The following is an 18,344-nucleotide window of genomic DNA, read 5'->3' as shown; positions in this document are numbered from 1 at the left end:
TGTCTCTAACCCTTGCACTTTATCTGCCTCTGAGGTTCTCTCTCTTTTTAATGCTTCTGATATTTATTTATTTTGAGGGGGGGGGGCGGAGAGAGAGAGAGCAAGAGGGGGAGGGACAGAGAGAGAGAAAATCCCAAACAGGCTCCACACTCAGCTTGGAGCCAGACTCAGGGCTCAGTCTCAGGACTGTGAGATGGTGACCTGAGCCGAAATCAAGAGTCAGATGCTTCACGGACTGAGCCGTCTGGGCGCCCCTAGACTTCTCATCTTATTTTCCTTTACTTCTCTTTTGCTTTTTTCTTTTTCTTTTTTTACAGCTTTGAGGTATAATCGGAGTACAATAAACTGCATATGTTTAATGTGTACGATTAGATGAGTTTTGACATACATACACCCAACCATCACCCCAGACAGTGAGCAAATCCATCACCCCCCTAAGTTTCCTCCTATCCCTTTACATGCCTGTGATTCTCAGTCTCTGTCTCTCTATACCTCAGGGTCTCTCTTTGCATCCTTCCTTCTCTAATACCTCTCTTTCCTCTGTGATTCTATCCTTGATCTCCCTGTTTCTGTCTCTGCGTCTACATCATTCTGTCCCTCTGTCTCTGTCTGTCTCTCACTGGCTCTGAGTATCTGTATCTCTGTGTCTTTCTGTCCCTCAGCCTCCCTCGCCTTGTATTTTGGAAGCCGCTTTGCTAAGGGATCCCTCACCCCTCCTCCTGTCCCTCACCCTGAGGCGGGAGCCACAGGGCAGAAAGGGGCAGGGATCCAGTCCGGTAGGGGGGGAGGGCGCCCCCCCCCACCCCCCGCCCCTCACCCCCCGCCCCCCCGCAAAGGCTTTGACTGGGCTGGCACAGCCAGGCGTGGGTGAGAGGGTTGGGCAGGGCCACCTGTTGATGGGGAAAGAGGCCAGAATAAGGGGTGGGTGGCTCCTGGCCCTGTAGGAAATGGGGCACTGGGTGGGGAGCCCAAAAAGTGGCTTCTCTATCACCAGTCCTGGGTCATCTGGGCTTGCCTTTCCTGATCTTTTCTCCATTTGGTCTCTTCTTTCTGTCTGGCCCCAGCTCTCTGCATCTGTCTCTAACAGTGTCTCCAAGTCTGACGCACTGGGATGTAAGAGCCCCTTACTCACTCAACAGCTCCTTACGGGGTACCAGACTGAGGTGAAAAAAACCAGACAAGGACCCCTGGAGATGATCCCTTTGGAACTCAGATTCCTTGAGGGTAAAACCGAACTGCACTGCTCACGTCTGTAAGCCTGCACCTGTTGAACCAGAGGTTTTAGAGACCTTGAGGTTGCTTTCCGAGTGTAGGGGGAAAAGAAACTATTCTGAGGTTTATCTTGATTATAATTTATATTGCATATATTAAAGTGACAATTCCAGCGACCCAGTCACTTCTTTTCTTAATCTTTCAATGCTGGCTTACAGCCCTTTCAATTCTAGATCTGTCCTTTTTTTATTCTAGGTGGTTCTTTACAATAATGTTTGGTCTCATTTACAAACTAAGCCAATCAAGTCTCTTCAAACATTTTAAACTACATTTCTAAAACCAACACATTCAATCTCTTCCAGAAGCCCTTCAAATTTTATAAATGCATTTTAGTAAATTTACACACCTGTGTACATCACACTTGTGCATAGGATCAATGTTATAGTCTTTCCAGTCTCCCAACACTGGACGTAAATTTGGTATGACTCCAAGCACACAGGCTTGCTGTGGAGATTAAGTGAGTTAATATATAAAGTCCGTAGACCAGTGCCTGGCATGTGCTAAGTGTTTATTATTAGTCGTATCCATTAAAGAAGATAATTCTTGGCATGCCTGGGTGGCCAGTCAGTTAAGTGTCCAGCTCTTGATTTCAGCGGATTTCTCACGGTTTGCGAGATCGACCCCGCGTCAGGCTTTGCACTGAGTGTGGAGCCTGCTTGACATTGTCTTCCTCCCTCTCTGCCCCTCCCCTGCTTGCGCTCTCTGTCTCAAAATAAATAAATATCTTTGAAAAAGGAAGACAATTCTCTCTCAATTAACTGAAGTTGATTTGGTTCTTCTGGACATCCACTGACTGGCTCCTCCTGGTGACTCTGGCACATTTCATGGCCCTATTTGTCATTCATAACCTTCAGAAGGGATTGGTCAAGGCGGGCCCAGGCCATTCACATGACAATATTTCCGTGTACACATAAAAATCAGCCACTCCCTGCCATCATGTGGCTTGATCAACTTTCACCTTGCTTAGATTTTTAAGACATGCATGTATGCTTTTTCTCTAAATCTGAAGACCGTTGCAACTGAGGGTCTCTGTTCTTTTAAGACTTCCTCTGTCTTTGGACCACATAACTCTCCCGTTGTAGAATAACACACGACTGACTTTGAACATTTCCTATGATGCGATTGCTCTGTTTAACAACTTCCAATTTTGTTCTATGCTGTGCTGGGTAAAAATAAAGTTGCAGTAAATATTGAAACAGATGAATTGCTGTCTCTGATTCTCCCTCTGTTCCTAAATATTTCTCTGCTCTTAAATCCAGCCCCATGTAGAGCCCTCTTTTCCCTCTCTCTCTGGGAGCCCCTACCCATCCCACTCACCTCCCTGGAAGGACAACTGGCTTAAAGGCTGTTTTGCCTTCTTCAGAGATGATGCATAGGGGTTGTAAGAAAAGAAGGCTTCTCTGAGGACAGGGACAGGCCTGGGACTTGGGGGTAGAAGTGTTTACATTGGTTAGGGATCACGTATGGTGCATGTTGGTGGGAGAAGCCCAGAAAGCATGAAGAAGCCTGGTGTCTTCTCCCTTCATTTCTTAGGGGGACCTACAGTCTCTCCTCCCCTCTGCCCATTGCTGTCCCTTCAAATGGACCACAGCAAGATCTTTCTGGTGCACAGATCTGACCCTGTCCTTTTCTCAAGGCCCTCGGGATCAAGGCCAAGTGCTTCTTCCTGGCATTCAAGGCCAACACTGCCTTCTACTGACCCACACTTTCAGCCACACCACCCACTCCTCCTTCCTCAAACCCTGGCTCCCTCATCCTGAGTGATTTGCCATCACCTGAGTGTTGTGCCATCTGGGGCACACCTGATGTTCTCACACCCTCAGGACTTTCTACAGGTTCTCTCCTCTATGAGAATGTCATCCACCCAACCCTTTCCATACAGTGACCCCATATTCAGCCTCCTTCCCCAGACCACCCAGGCGCCACTCAGCCCTCCTCTCTCTCTGCACTGTCATTTCAATCTCCTCCCTGGCCTCCAGTCTCCCCTCTCTGGTCCATCCTGTACAAAGCCACAGTGCTGCTCCTGCTCACAAGCCTCCCATGGCTCCCCACTGCCCTCAGGAGAAAGTCCTATCCTCTCAACCTAGAGTCCGCGGTCTTTTGGGATCTGGCTCCTGCTCTGCTCTCCCATCTACACACAGTGACCTCCCAGCCTTCTCTCCTCCCTGCTTTCACTGCTACAAAAGGAGTGGAGGGGAGAGAGCCACCATGAAGGCTAGAACCAGGTGGAGTACTCACAGATGTCTTCTTAGAGGGGAGGAAAACCAGACTGGGCTGTAAAAGGTAACTAAGAATATCCGGGTTTCAGAGAGGCAGACATGGAATAAAAGCAAAAAAAAAAATCACAATAATAATAAAATCCACTCTTTATTGTTCAAGCAGGTGTGTTAGGGTGTCAGGCCCTCTTGTCTGTGTTCCACACGTTTGGAATCTTGAATCTTCCCAATGACAGCTGCCACCTAATAAGGAATGTCCTGTCATTATCTTTACGTTACAGATGAGAAAATCTACACAGTGAAGGAAGTCACTTCCTAAGGGCAGACGACTAGCAAGGAGCAGAAATTTGCCAGACTTGTGACCACCCTTCTGCAGGAAGGAGTAGAGCCCATGAGACAACCAGGAAAGAAGAGATGCTTGGAAGGAGTTTTCCTGTATTCTCTTAGTGGTGGGGGTAAGACCTTAGCTCATATCCCCACTTGCCCGCAGTGATGCGAGGATGGGGCTGGGGTAAAATCAGGGTGAATTTGTGCTGTCACGTCGCTGCTTTTATTAAGCATTAAGGGTTGGATCTAGGCAGGTGGGGGGAAGGTAAAGTCTTGGTCAGAGATATTCTGGAGCCAGCAGGTGGGGGTCACAGGTCAAGAGTTGGATGTCACATGTCAGGGTTAGTTGGCCTGAATGGTTTTTCGGATCCAGTGGCCATATCTGCAGACATCAGTGTAGACTCCTGGCTTCTCCTTGGATCCACAGGGGACATTTCCCCATGACACAAGACCTCGGAGACGGTCTCCACACACCAGCGGGCCCCCGGAATCACCCTGTGGAAAAGAGGGAGAGAGTCAGATACAGAAACACACACAGAGAAAAAAAGAGACACTGACTCATGGCTGGTTCAGTCAGGGGAGAATGCAACTCCTGATCTCGGGGTTGTGAGTTTGAGCCTCATGTTGGGTGTAGAGATTACTTAAAAATAAAATCTCTTGGGGGGGGGGGGGGGGGACGCCTAGGTGGCTCAGTTGGATAAGCGTCCGACTTTGGCTCAAGTCATTATCCCATAGTTTGTGAGTTTGAACCCCGTGTCAGGCTCTGTGGTGATGGCTCAGAGCCTGGAGCCCGCTTCAGATTCTGTGGCTCCTTCTCTCTCTGCCCCTCCCCACTCGTGCTCTGTCTCACTGTCTCTCTGTCTCAAAAATAAACAAAACATTAAAAAAAAGAGAAACTATTAGTTGTAATCAGGCCCCTCTTTACAAAAGCCAGATCTGAACAAATTCACACTATTTCTAATCTGGGGAGTGGGGATTGGGTTCCCATCTTTTTTGCTTCTCTTTTTATTGAATCCACGGGGGATAATGGGTACTAAGTTAACTGACTGCAACAATCATTCCACAATATATGGAAGCCAAACACTATGCTATACACCTGAAACTTCTACCATGATGTATGCATGCATGTCAACAAAACTGGAGCGAGAAAAGACAGTTTTGGAAATGAGGTCTGTCTGATTGCCCTTTCTTTGCATCCAACTTGCTGTGTATCGCTTTCTCTGTCTCTGTCTCTTTCTCCCTCTTGACTGGTCTCTTCACGTCCCTCAATGCACTGGGGTAAATTTTGCCATAAATAGGAGAGATCTGATGGATGATGGGGAAAACAAAACCCCCAAGTTAAAGGAGGTATTTGGGAGTGGGGATGAGCTCTGTCTCTCTGCAGCTGTGGTCTGCCCACCTCCAGAGCTCGGCCATGTCCAAACAGGACTTTCAGGGGTTCTGTCTGAGGAAGGATGGTCCCCTCACACCATCTGCCTCCTTATTGTGTCTCTCTGGTTCTTGACCTCTCCATCTCCATCCTTGTCTCTACTGGCTGTCTTTATATCTCTGCCTGTTCCTGGCTGAGATACTGAGTATCAAATTAAGACTCTCTCCCTGGGATTGTCCCCCAGCATGGAAAGCTCTATTTGGGTCTGTGTATCTCTCTCTTCCTGTCTCTGCTCTTGGCTATGTCACTGGCAGGTCCTGGTGGCCTCACCTGGCAGGAATCCTTCCCGTACTTTTCATCCCCAGCACACACCATGTTCCGGGTGATCTGGCTGGGGTAGGCACGCTCACACTCCTCATGGGACACCAGATGGATGTATGCACACTGGATGGTGTTAGGAAATCCACCTGCAGAGAAAGATGGGCCAGGCTCATCTCACAACCTGTCCTTCTCACGTCCTCACCAGCGATCTTCCAACCCCTATGAGTCACCTCTCTCCTATTGGTCCTTACTTCCCACTGGTTTCCTTCTTCCTATTTGTCTTTCTTTCATAAAAACCCATTGGCTCTGACTCTTGATTGGTCCCTCTTTACATCATTCTTTCCTCTCATTGGCCCTTCTTCCTTATTAATCACCTTTTCTCCGGGAATCCTCATTTCTTATTGGTTTTCCCTTTCTCTAAGGTTCTGCCTCTACTCTTCTCTTTCATTGATCCCACCTTCTTCAGTTGTTCCAGGGGACCTCTAGACTCTATTCTGTTAGTCCCTCCTCCACCCTTTCATCATTCACTGGACCCTTCTTTCCATTGGTTCATCTTGACTGGCCAACACTTGACCATTGATGCTTTCCTAACTGGTTTCATTCCCTGCCCCTGCTCCCATTGGCTCTCCCTTCCTATTGGCCCTTCATCCAGTGGTCCACCTCCCTCATTGGCTCTTTCTAAACGAACCCACCTCCTTCATTGGCTCTCCCTTCCTATTGGTCCTTCACCCAATGGTCCACCTTCCCTTTTTGGCCCTTCACTTAACGGCCCACCCACCTTCAGTGGTTCCTGCTGACCCATTAGACTTGTTCCTCCCCCAGTCCTCCGTCTAGTGATTCCTCTTGACCATTGACTCTTCCTCATTGGTTCCTCTCTATTATCACTCTCTACCCCATTTGCACTCTCAATTAACATCTTTCAGCTGGCTGCCATGCTTTATTGATACCTCTTCTTCCATTTGTCCATCCTCCATTTATCTCTTCTTGATCATCTGTGCGTCCTGATTGGTTTCTTTTGATCATTGGCTTCCTTCTTGATTAGAATCTTCCCACTGACCCTCCTTTTTCATTGATCCTTCATCTTATGGCCCATCTCTCCATACCATTCACTCATGGGTCTACTTTCTCCACTGACTGTTCACTCATTCGCCCTACGCCCATATTTGCCTCCCCTCCATACTGACCTTTCACACATTGACACACTGCCCCATTGGTCTTCACTATGAGCCCACCTCCTCCATAGCTTGTCACCCATTGGCGCTTCCCCATCACCCTCCTCCTACTGACCATCGGCTGTCTTGCCCCAGCCTAGGATGTGGCAGCTGGTGTGGTTGGCCGAGCAGTCTTGCTCCAGGGGGAGTGGTTGAATGCGTTCAGAGAATTTGGCTGGGTGAGACAGGCGTAACAGCATGATGTCCTGGTCATGAGTGGCAGCATTATAGCCAGGGTGGGCCACAGCCCGGACAACAGAGCTCTGCTCCTGGAAACTCTCCCTTTGCTGAAGGTTGTGTTTCCCCAAGTAGACCTGAAGATTCCTGGGAAAGAGGAGGGCTGGGTCTTACCTGGAGCCCTTGGACTGCAGCTGAGACTTCAGAGAGGGCTGTGATGGCAAGAAAGGGTGGCCTGGTGCACCATGAACCATCTGCCCTGTTCTCCTCCCAGCTCAGAAAATGACAACTTCATCCTTCCAGAATAACCTTGGAGACTATTCTTGACTCTCTTTATTTCATGCCTCACATAAAAGCTGTTCAGAAATCCTTTTGGTTCTCCAAAGTATATCCAGGACGTGATCACATCTCACCCCCACTGCTGCCATCTTGGTCTGGAGCCATCACCTCTTACTAGAATGTTGGCAGAAGCCACCTCACTGGACTCCTCATTTCTGCCTTTGCCCTTCCACAGTCTATCTTCCACAAAACAACCGGAGAAATTTTAATGACATAAAATATCCTGCCTACTCTTGTCCCTCCTCTGCTCAGGCCCCTCCCGTGACTCCCATCTCACTCAGAGTAAAGGCTAAAGTTTTCACCCTAACCCACAAAGTTCTGCACATCCTATCTTCATCACCTCTCAGATATCACCTCAACCCACTCTCTCCCTCTCTCCTTCTGCTCTAGCCACACTTGCTTCCCTGACTTTCCTTGAACACAGCAGTCATCTTATCACCCCAGGGTCTTTGCACCGGCTGCTCCTTCTGCCAGCAACTCTTTTCCCCTCATAGCTGCGTGGCTCCCTCCCACACTTCCTTCAAATGCCACCTTCTCAGTGAGGCTTTCCCTGATGACCCAATTTAAGTGCAAATATCCATCCTAGTATGCAAGTCCTATTTCCCCTTCCTGCTTTCTTTGTCACCAGAGAACCTACCATTACCATCTGATATACTATATCTTTATTGTTAAATATTTACTTGTTTTATTTTCTTTCTTCCTACCATAGCAGCACTGTTCAATAGAACTTTCTCAGGCATGCAGCTGTTTGATATGGTGGCCACTAGACACAAGCGGCTACTGAGCACTTGACATGTGGCCCTTGGATTTGTCATCCCATTGCATTTTTCTTAATGTAAATTTAATTGGCCATTTGTGGCTACCACATTAGGTGGCACAGCTCTAGAATATCAAATGGGATTTTTGTTTTGTTCAGATATAGTGTCCTCAGTGCCTAGACCTGTGTCTGTCATATTTATGATAGATAACCAATGAACATTTGTGAAATGGATCAAAGAGTCACTCCTTTGCTCAAAGTTTTCTCATGGCTCCCATTGCCCTTGGAATAAAATTCCTTCCACCATCCTCTACCCTGCTGTGAACCGGTAAATTTCTTAGTGCACTCCAGACTGTTTCCACCTCAGGGCCTTTGTCTTTGCACTTCTGCTGCTCTAAATGCTCTTCCTCCCTCTTCATTTGTCTACCCTTGTTCATTTTCCATGCCTCAGCTTGAACTTCATCTCATTAGAAGGTCCTTCCTGACACCCTCCTCTATCTAAAGTGGGTACCTCTGTTTTTTTTTCTCTTAGGGAACATCCCTGTTCTTTTCCTCCACTAGACTTAGGGTAATTTGTAATTCTATGATTTTCCATGGGCTTGTTCGTTAAAAAACATTCTGTGCCTTTCTGCTCCTGTGTTCCCAAGAATAGAGGCTCTGTATTTCTCTCATCCACTGCTAAGTCCCCACTGCTCAGCTCAAATCTGGCTCTTAGCAGATGCTTTGATCAATGTGTACCAAATGGATGAACGAGAATGGTGAGCGCAATGCCTGAGCATGGGGGGGGAGACCGTGCAGGGGACCCTTAAGTCCATAACCTTGCATGATTAAACCCCTCCCCCCACAGTGGGGAGTGGCACCTATAGGTTTACAAACACTTGAATTGCCACTTACTACATCTCTGAGTCTCAGTGTCCTCATCTGCAAAATGGGGCCAAGAGTCCCTTACTGTGGAGATTCCAGGAAATATATATATAAACCGCTTAACTCAGCACCCGGTCTGTAGTTAGCGTTGAACAAAATGGCAACTGTTAATCTAACTAGTGGTCATTAGTGCCCTGAGGATTAGTCCTGGGCCTTCTTTGCTTTTCTACCTATGTCCACTTTTTGGATGATCTCATCCCACCCTGTGTTTAAATACTACTTATCTGTGGTGACACCTTCATGTTTACTTCCAGCTCTGACCTCTCACCGGAGCACCAGTGGCTTACCTTCATGCTTCTTGGACATCTCCCTGGTATCCCAGAATCACCATGGCTAAAGCAAAATGTCTGACATTCCTCTGCCCATATCCAACCTGGCTCTCTTTCCCTCTCCCCTGACTCAGAGAGACACCACAAAACACCCACTTGTTTGAGTCAAATACCTGGAGGTCAGCCCTGCTTCTTCCATTCTACATCACCAAGTCCTGCTGGCTGAGTCTCAAAATACCTCCCAAACTTTCCACCTATCCTCCGTCCCCACTGCCACCACGCTGGTCCAAGCCATCATCCTTAGGTTAATCTACATGCATCCCTTCATTTCTCCTTGCCCAGCCCACTTTCAATATGGTAGCCAGGGTGCTCTAAAGAAATGTGAATCAGGGGCACCTGGATGGCTCAGTCGGTTGAACATCCGACTTCAGCTCAGGTCATGATCTCATGGCTCATGAGTTTGAGCCCCACATTGAGCTCACTGTGGTCAGCCTGTCAGCAGGGAGCCTGCTTTGGATCCTCTGCCCCCCTCTGTGCCCCTCCCTTGCTTGCACTCTCCCAAAAATAAATACATTTTTTTGAAAATGTGAATCAGATCGTGCTGCTTCCCTGAATGAAACTCTCCAGTGGCTTCTCACTGCACTAAGAATGAAATCCAATGAGCCATTGCTGCCTACAGGACCCCGCACGATCTGATTCCCCAATTAGAAAGTCTGTTGTTCATAAAGGCAGCAATTTTGCTTGTCTTTTTCACTGCTGTATCCCCAGGGCCCCAGACAGTGCCTGACAGATAGTTATTGCTCAGTTAAATACTGGCCAGATGAACCTGGTTACCTGGTGGTCTTGTGCTGGGGCAGGGGGATGTGTGTGTTACTTTGTGCCTGAAATCTGCAAGACCCCTCCCCCCACACACACACCCATCCAGGCCTCACTGCAACTACTCCTCACTCCCAGTGGGGAGACTCACGGCTTTTTGCAGTGGGCAGCGGTGAGGACCCACAGCGGGTGAATGAGAACCCCTCCACAGAGCAAGTGGTCTGATGTGTAGAGGGCAGCTTGGTAGGGGTGAGACGTCTGCTCACACGGTCCGCCATGCAGCACCTTATTCTGCTCCTCTGCCCAGGCTGAGAGAGGAAGGGTCTGAGTCAGGGAGGAGGCCTGGAGACACCGGGTGAATCCCCCAGGGTGAACCCCAGGTCATCTCCTTCCCACCCCCACCCTCAAACTCTTCCCCATCTTTCAGACCACCTCCCACTCCCCTTCCTGTCTGTGCCCCCCCAACCTTAACCTAGCTCCCGACTTCCTCCTCACTCCAAGCCCACCCCACCTCCATATCTGTGCGAAGCCCATCCCCATCCTCAAACTCCTTCCCATCAGCAGCCCCCACTGCACCCCAAACTGCCCCATCCTGTCCCCTTTCTTCCCACCTGCGGCCATCAGGATCAATACCACCAGCGTCTTCGTGCCCATTCCTGAGAAAGGAAGCCAAATGCTCCTCAGTCTCTGCCTCAGACCAACCCCCGCCCCAGGCCCTTCCTCCCATCCTCTGCCAGCCCCCCTCCACTCCAGCCTGCATGTTCTGACCCTTGACATCTGTCCTTCACCTAGCCTCCTGATTTCTTGTCACTCTAACCATGACTTCCATCCTGGGGTCCCACGAGGGCGGGCTGAGCGAGAAGCCGGAACCGTTGGGGCAGTCAGCGGCTCACAGTGTGATTCTCGTTTAGTCTCTTACTCCTCTGGGCTCCAGTGTGGCTGCCTGCCCACAGAAGGGCATGGCCCAGGAGGGGCTCTGAACTTCTTCCCTCCCCATGGGGTTTTTCTTCTGCACCTTGGCTCTGTGCTTACCCTGTCACTTACCCCACACCTGGAGGTTCTGGGGTGCAGTGTGATCTTACCTGCTGGGGGCCAGCTACCTGGGGGTCCAGAGGACTCCTGGCCGAGGGGTTCTTGGGTTGGGGCAGGGACAGCACGTGCGCAGGCAGATAGACAAAGAGGCAGAGAGAGTCAGAAATGCAGGGTGTTATGGGGAGAGATGGGACACTGAAAGCAGAGAGGGTGCCTAGGAGCCAGAGCCAGTGAGACAGACAGCAGAGGATGTATGGGCTGTGGGGCCCAGGCCAGACAGACACCCGGGCTTCCTGGCCTCCCTGGAAGAGGCTGTTCCTGTCCCCAGACACTCCTGGTGCTTCCTTTTAACCCCTGTCTCCCCAGGTCCCTGAGGCAGGAGGCCGCCCCACCCTTTCCTCCTCACCCAGACCTCCCACACACATTCCTTCCATCCCCACAGCCCCATGGCTCTGCTCCTGATGACCCCTGACTGGGCTTCCATGGAAGGGAACACCAGCCCCTGAGTGCACTGGTGGCCTGGACTTCTGGGTCTGAGGGAGGAGGGGCTGGGGGTCTGGACTCCTGGGTCTGAAGGAGGAGAGGCTGGGGGTCAGACTCTAGGTTCTGAGGGAGGAGGGGAGGGGGCCCTAGAATTCTAGACCTTCAGGAGAAGGGCCTAGGCATGCACACTCTTGAGCCTAAAGGAGAAAAGATGGAAACTTGTCCTCCTCAGTCCCTAGACTTCTAGGTCCTTAAGCAAGAAGATGTCTGAGGACCCAAATACCAATGCCCAGGGGAGCAAACAGTGCCCCCCAGCCTGCAGGGATCCCACCACCTCTGGGCCTGCTGCCCTCAGGTGCTGAAAACCAGGCCGTGTGGGTCAGTGGGGTTGGGGTGATTCACGCACCTGCCCGTAAGTCCCTCTGTGGGTGCTGACGACCTCCGTGTCCCCACCGTAATCAGCAAGCCAGTGAGAAAGCATGTGTCACCAAGCTGGCATCCGCCTCTGCCCTGGGCTGGGGCGCAGGCCCTGGCGCTGTGGGGAAAGGGGCCTCGAACAATCGGGCTTTGTCCGCCCCCAACACCCAGTGCCATGCTCCCAGAAGCTCCGTTTCTCAACCTCTCTTCCGGGCAGGCGGGCGGCTGTGTCAATAGCTTCCCTTTGTCCCTGTCTGACAGTCCTGTTGCTGTCCTTTGATTGTCCACCCACCTCTGCCCGGATATGAGGACCTCTGACCCTCCTGGTCCCCCTGCTTTAAGTCTGCCCACCTCTGAGGTCTCACTGTCCACCTCTGTCCCCTCTGGCCACGGTGAGGGTGTCTCCACATCTGTCTCTCTCTTTCTCTTTCTGTTTCTCTCTTTCTGTTTTCCTGTGTTTCTTCCGCCTCTTTCCCCATCTTTTTCTCTGGATCTCTGTCTGTCTCTCTCCCTGTTCTCTGAGTCTCTGTTGACACTCTCCACATCTCTGTCTGCTTATCCTCCCCTGGCTTCCCCTGCATTTCCATGAGAAGCCTGTGCCCTTGCCCAGATGTGGGTTAGTTTAGGGAGACGGGAGGGTTTATGATGAGATTCAACATGTAGGGAGAGGCTGGGAAATAAGCAGGGATGCAAGAAAATGCGAGAGGGATGTGGGAGTGCAAAATGGGGGCTTTGGGTGTTATGGAGGGATCCAGGGGGATTTGAGGAGGTGCCTTTGAAGCTGGACCTTGAAAGTCGGGCCTGGGGTCAGGAGAAGCAGGGCATAGAGGCCTGGCTTGTGGAGGATGTGGGCTGACGAGCAGGAGTGTGGCTTCGAGGAGGGAAATAAAAATGGATGTGATGAGCACAGAGCATGAGAAGGAAAATAGGGACTTGTGGGCCGATCACTGGACATGAGGACAACTGGTATCAGTAATGTCCACCTCGGCACCAGCTTGGGCCTTGCACTGGGGGATGAAAGTCAACATTTGGCATTCAAAGTGCTCTCAGACTGCTCCCATGCTCCCAACCTCCTCCAGGCCCCTCACACCCACGTTCCCACTGAACTCAGCATCTTCTCAGAACCCGCCATCTTCCCTGACAGCTGGCTGGATCTCTCACAGCCCGGCCCAGCACCTTCTCTCTCTGTTGGCCCCCTCCTCTCTATCCCCATGTCCCTGATCCCAGCTCAGACCTACTTCTCGCCCACCTTGAGCACCACCCTGGGCTCTTCCCCCTTCTCTGTATCCTTCCCTTGACCCCAGAGGGGTCTTCCTGTGCCCAGAGCTGACCCTGCCCCTCTCCTGCTCATAGCCCTACTCTGGCTACCCCATCATCCCTGGGACAAAGTCCCAGCCCCTCAGCCAGGTGTTGGGAGACCCTTCAGCATCCAGGGCAGCACTGGTCAATAGAAATATAATGCCAAGTATACGTGCACTTTTAAATTTTCTAATAACACACTTCTTTTTTTTTAAATAGTAAAAAGAGGGACATCTAGGTGTGGCTCAGCCGGTTGAGCATCCAACTCTTGATTTTGGCTCAGGTCATGATCCCAGAGTCGTGGGATCGAGCCCTGCATTGGGTTCCGTGATGAACATAGAGTCTGCCTAAGGTTCTCTCTCTCTCTCTTTCCCTCTCCTTCTGTCCCTCTCTCCTGCTTGCTTTCTCTCTCTAAAATAAAAAAAAATTAATTACGGGCACCTGGGTGGCTCAATGAAGCGTCCGGCTTCGGCTCAGGTCATGATCATGTGGTTCGTAATTTCAAGCCCCACGTCAAGCTCTGTGCTGACAGCTTGGAGCCTGGAGCCTGCTTCAGATTCTGTGTCTCCTTTCACTCTGCTCCTCTCCTGTTTGGGCTCTGTCTCTCTCTCTCTCTCTCTCTCTCTCTCTCTCAAAAATAAATAAATATTTAAAATTTTTAGAAAATTAAAAATTAAAATAATTTTAAAATAAATAGTAAAAAGAAACAAGTTCATTTTAATATTTCATTTAACCCAATACATCCAATATTGCCATGTGAAATCAAAATAAGAACATGTTTAAAGATAGTTTGCCGGGGCGCCTGGGTGGCACAGTCGGTTAAGCGTCCGACTTCAGCCAGGTCACGATCTCGCGGTCCGTGAGTTCGAGCCCCACGTCAGGCTCTGGGCTGATGGCTCGGAGCCTGGAGCCTGTTTCCGATTCTGTGTCTCCCTCTCTCTCTGCCCCTCCCCCGTTCATGCTCTGTCTCTCTCTGTCCCAAAAATAAATAAAAAACGTTGAAAAAAAAAGTAATAAACATTAAAAAAATATATATATATAAAAAAAATAAAGATAGTTTGCCTTCTTATTTTTTGCGCGGTGTTTGGAATCTGATGTGTCTTTCCCTTACAGCACATCTCATTTAGAACTTGCCACATTTCACAAGTCAGGAGCCACCGTGGTGAGAAACCACCACATTACACAGCCCAGCTCTGCCCATGGGTCTCGTGCTCCAGCCATGAAGATTGCTCTCTCACCTCTGGGCCCTCACCCATGCTATTCTCCCTCTCCAAATGCTCTTCTCACCTTCCCCTGGCCACAACTTGTCTTTCAAGTCTTTGCTTAGATATCACCTCCTTCAGGAAGCCTTCCCTGAACACCTTCCAACTTCCACTCCCTGCACTTGGGTTAGTCACTCTCTCACCTAGGTTCCCACAGCAGGTGCCTCCCCCAGGTCACCTTGGACCGTAAGCATCTGGATCCACATCACCCCCCTCCCCTACTGGATCATGAGCTCCTTGAGGGCAGGCACTAAGGCTAAGTCACCCCTGTGACTTCAAGTCAACAAGTGCCCTCACAGGACCTGGCCCAGAGGAAGCCTTAGAAAATGTTGATCAAATGATTAAATGACTTCATTACACCCACTCCCATTTTACAAAGAAGAAACTGAGGCTCAGAGAAGGAAGTTAATTACTCAACATCCAACACCCAGGAAATGGTGGGGCCTTTTGGATTGGAACTCAATTTCCAACATGGCGGTAGACATGATCCACCTTTTGGTGCTCCCACTGGGTGTTCCTTACCGGAATAAGGGATGGGAAGGCTAGGGGGAGTTGTTGAGAGAGCCTCGTGGGAAAGGAGGGAGGTGATAGGCGGTGTGGAGCTCCACCTCTAAGAGCCTCTAGAAGAGAGATAATGAAGTCCCCAACTGCAGGCATCTGCCAGTGACCTTTAGGATTCTGCCCTCTCTGTGTGCCACGCATGCTTATGTACAGGATGTTTTTCTCCAAATTGACGTGCTCTGCAAAAGTCTTCAATAAAGAAAACGTGTTACAAGAAAACTTTGAGAATGTAAGCAAGGAAAAAAGTGCCAGAAATTACAGACAATAAGACCCAATGAGGCTTCAACTGATGGCTTATTCCGTGTTAGGCACTGTTCTAGCACTTTCTGAATATTAAGTTTATTTAATCTTCACAACAGACCTGGGAAATAGGTGTTATTTCTCTCACTTCAAGGATGAAGGAAGAGGAATGGGGAAGTCATGTGCAAATAGCTTGTAGGGGCTGGAATCCAAGAAGCCTGGTTCTGGAGTCAGTGCCTTTGTCTACTATGCTGAGCTGTCTGTCCAAAAAGAAAGGAAGTAATTTTTTAAACAATCCAACAAGAGCACTATCTCAAGTCATTGCAAACGAACCCACCCCCACACTTGTATATGGGAGCTGCCAAAAGGGAGGGCCAGGTGTCTCCAGGCTGATTTAGTGCAACTTCGAGGTTTCATTACTTTTTAAACTTTAGATCGAATATTGATTTGGGGCGACTTGCCTGGGAGAGGAGAAGTTGATGGATCTTCATGGAGGATGGTGGCTGGAAACCCTTGACATTCCTTACTTAAACTTGACACTGATACAGAGGCAGGAGGGGCCAGGGGACACCTGGGTCTGAGGGGAGAGGTGCTGGAGGCAGGGATGCTTAGGTCTGAGGAGGGGTCTGGACTCCTGTGATTTCTGCAATATGGGGAGGAGTAGAGGAGTTGGAGGCTAGGAGAGACTTGCCAAGGAGATGAGATGGGGAAAGGAAGGATCTGGAGGACAGTGGCTCAGAATTCTGGGGGAGAAACTGGCAAGGAGGCAGGAGGGTGAGCCTTGGGCTGGAGAGGATCCCTCTGTCAGCAGCGTCTGAGGTGTGATTGCCCAGAGAGCCTTGGATGGCATGAAGCCAGGGGCATGGCCAGTCTCTGAGTCACAGGGGACTCCTCCCTCCTCTCTTCCAGAAGTCCCTCCCCTGCCTTCTTTGAGAATAGGACCTCACCAACCCAAATTCCCTCCCCCATCTTCCTCTGGCACCTGGGATGCTGGCTGCTCACTTTGGGTGGGCTCTTGGGGGACTCAGGTGTCCCATCCCCCCGCCAGCCCTATCCTTCCCGAAAACTTCCTTCTTTCCTGGTTTGCCACCTGTGACATACTCAGGAACACTTTCACGTCCTTTCCACCCCAATGAGGTAGGCTTATTCTCTTTTTCCTCTGCCCTTCCTTCTTCCCTCTTGACCTTTTCTTGCTCTCTATCTCTCTGTCTCCCCCATTTTACAGATGAGGAAAAGTAAAATCTGGGAAATGGACAGAAACAGGTCACTAGGCAGGGAGCAGGGCGAGGGCTCAAAATCAGATGTGTCTCCCTCTCTTAAGGGTCCCTCTTCCCCAGCCTTAGATCTTCAGAGCTTTTCTACCTTTGTTTGCATGTTGCAAAAGTGCACACCCACAGAAAATAAATGGAAGGAAGGAGGCACCCTGTAACTACCACTGAATGCAGGTTAGTACATGTCTTTTCAGATTTTATTCTGTGACTATTTCATTTCACATGGCTAGAGTCACATACACATATTTGTATCTCTTTTTTCATGTTCCATCATACAACACAAACATTCTTGAATAACACTAGCAATGTTGCAAAGTTATTATCCTTAACAGCTTCCTAACATCCTTGTCCCAAACGGGCCTATTATTGATCTAAACAATCCACTGATTTGGGACATGTTCAGTGTTTCCACTGTTTTGCCAGGATACTGGTGTGATGAATTCAAACCTTGCTCCGCAGTTGGATTTTTCGTTTATTTTTTCAGTAATATCTTTCTAAACCAGAATCACAGGGTCAACGGTGGTAACTAAGGGTCTCAATTCACCTTGCCAAACTGCCTTCCATAAAAATTGCATGATTTACAGTTCCGCTGGTTAAGAGTGCTGGTCTTTACCAATACTGAGGTTTTTGTGTGTTAGGCCTTTGTTAATTTGATTGGTTTACAGACATGGCATATTGTTGAGGTTGTAATATGTCTTTGAGGAAAGGTAAGGTCAAATAATGACCACAGTTCATCACGTCCTTATTTCTGTAAATTTCTTGTTCCAGGAGTATAGATGAAGAGATGGGAGGTATGCAGAGATTAGCCATGCCTTCTCATGGTCTCATTTATCCACTTGAAGTACTTGCAGACTTGGGTATAGACACCTGGGTCATTGGGTTGGCCACAAGGGAAAGTTCCCCAGGACACCAGGCCTTGCAGGGTACCTTTGCACATCAGTGGTCCCCCTGAGTCACCCTGGAGAAGAAAGAGCAGATTAGCTTTGGTTTCAGAGCAACCACCACAGACATGTCCACAATGTGTAGTTATCACGTCTCTGTCCTGCCAGACCATGAACTTCCACTCTGGCCAATGGGAAAAGACTCATGGTCTCCGGGGACCAGTGGGAGAGCACAAATTAGTGCTGTCCTGGAGAGAACCAAACGGCTATCTGAAGACATCGACTTGTGCCCCAGCCAAAGGGACCAATCACTGGGAGGTGAGGGAGCTTCCAGAGGTTAGAGTCCCACTTACTTTCCCCTCGTTAAGGACTCTTCGCCAAGCCAGAGGGAGAAGGAGCATCGTCTCCAGAGAATGGATACATGCCCCTTGAGCATGAAAGGGGAACAGGGGCAGGGCCAATGACATAATTCACAGACCGCAGTGCAATATGAATATGCAGCCCCCTTGTTCAAAAATTATTAAAAGATTCAAGACAACAACAGAAGTGCGTTAAACCATGTGCGGGACTCTCCCGAGTGTGGAGTGAAGCCCTGTGCCACTGCACAACTTGCATATTCATGAAGCCGGCCCTCACTAGGGAAAAAGCCCCACCCCCTGCCACTCTCTAGGACATACATCCTTTTCTCATCACCGCCCCCCCCATCTCTAACACTCACCACCCCACTTCCCCTGAAAACTGACTGTACCGACGTGGGCAAAGAGAGTGGGGGTACAGAAAGAAGGGTGGAAAGAAGGCAGAAGGAAGAGGGGGACAGAGAGGAAGAAACGTAGGGGGTGAAGCAGAGATGAACACAGGTAAAGACAGGTAAATAAAAAGAGTGACAGCGGCAAACAAAAG

The 18,344-nt window shown here is 49.6% G+C and overlaps 2 protein-coding genes across 3 annotated transcripts in view; both read right to left on the bottom strand.

Annotated features, from left to right (window-relative positions):
• Window positions 1–3,911: 3,911 nt before the first annotated feature.
• Window positions 3,912–10,652, bottom strand: KLK6 (kallikrein related peptidase 6). Its single transcript, XM_049622291.1, has 5 exons — window positions 10,610–10,652; window positions 10,150–10,348; window positions 6,793–7,040; window positions 5,515–5,651; window positions 3,912–4,310 (listed from the first exon to the last, which is right to left on the bottom strand). The coding sequence occupies exons 1-5, from the start codon at window positions 10,650–10,652 to the stop codon at window positions 4,158–4,160; spliced, it is 780 nt and encodes a 259-aa protein (XP_049478248.1). The 3' UTR covers window positions 3,912–4,157.
• A 6,080-nt stretch (window positions 10,653–16,732) lies between these two features.
• Window positions 16,733–18,344, bottom strand: part of KLK7 (kallikrein related peptidase 7) — a 9,696-nt gene continuing 8,084 nt past the window's right edge. For both annotated transcript variants that reach the window (XM_049621667.1, XM_049621666.1), the window contains one exon: window positions 16,733–17,521. In XM_049621667.1, the coding sequence (XP_049477624.1) occupies window positions 17,366–17,521 (156 nt within the window). In that variant the 3' untranslated portion in view covers window positions 16,733–17,365. The remainder of the gene's footprint in view (window positions 17,522–18,344) is intronic.

The sequence above is a fragment of the Panthera uncia genome, assembly GCF_023721935.1.
Source record: "Panthera uncia isolate 11264 chromosome E2 unlocalized genomic scaffold, Puncia_PCG_1.0 HiC_scaffold_19, whole genome shotgun sequence".
NCBI classification, from domain to species: Eukaryota; Metazoa; Chordata; class Mammalia; order Carnivora; family Felidae; genus Panthera; species Panthera uncia.
The sequence above is the reverse complement of the archived record's forward strand: the minus strand, read 5'-3'. Positions and strand labels throughout refer to the sequence as shown.

Coding starts and splice junctions, on each gene's coding strand:
- KLK6 (XM_049622291.1), bottom strand. CDS start 10,652: ATGGGCACGAAGACGCTGGTGGTATTGATCCTGATGGCCGCAG. Junction 7,041..10,149: donor GCTGCCCACTGCAAAAAGCC/GTGAGTCTCCCC, acceptor CCTCTTTCCCAG/GAATCTTCAGGTCTACTTGG. Junction 5,652..6,792: donor CTGGGGCAAGACAGCCGATG/GTCAGTAGGAGG, acceptor CTTTCTCTGCAG/GTGGATTTCCTAACACCATC.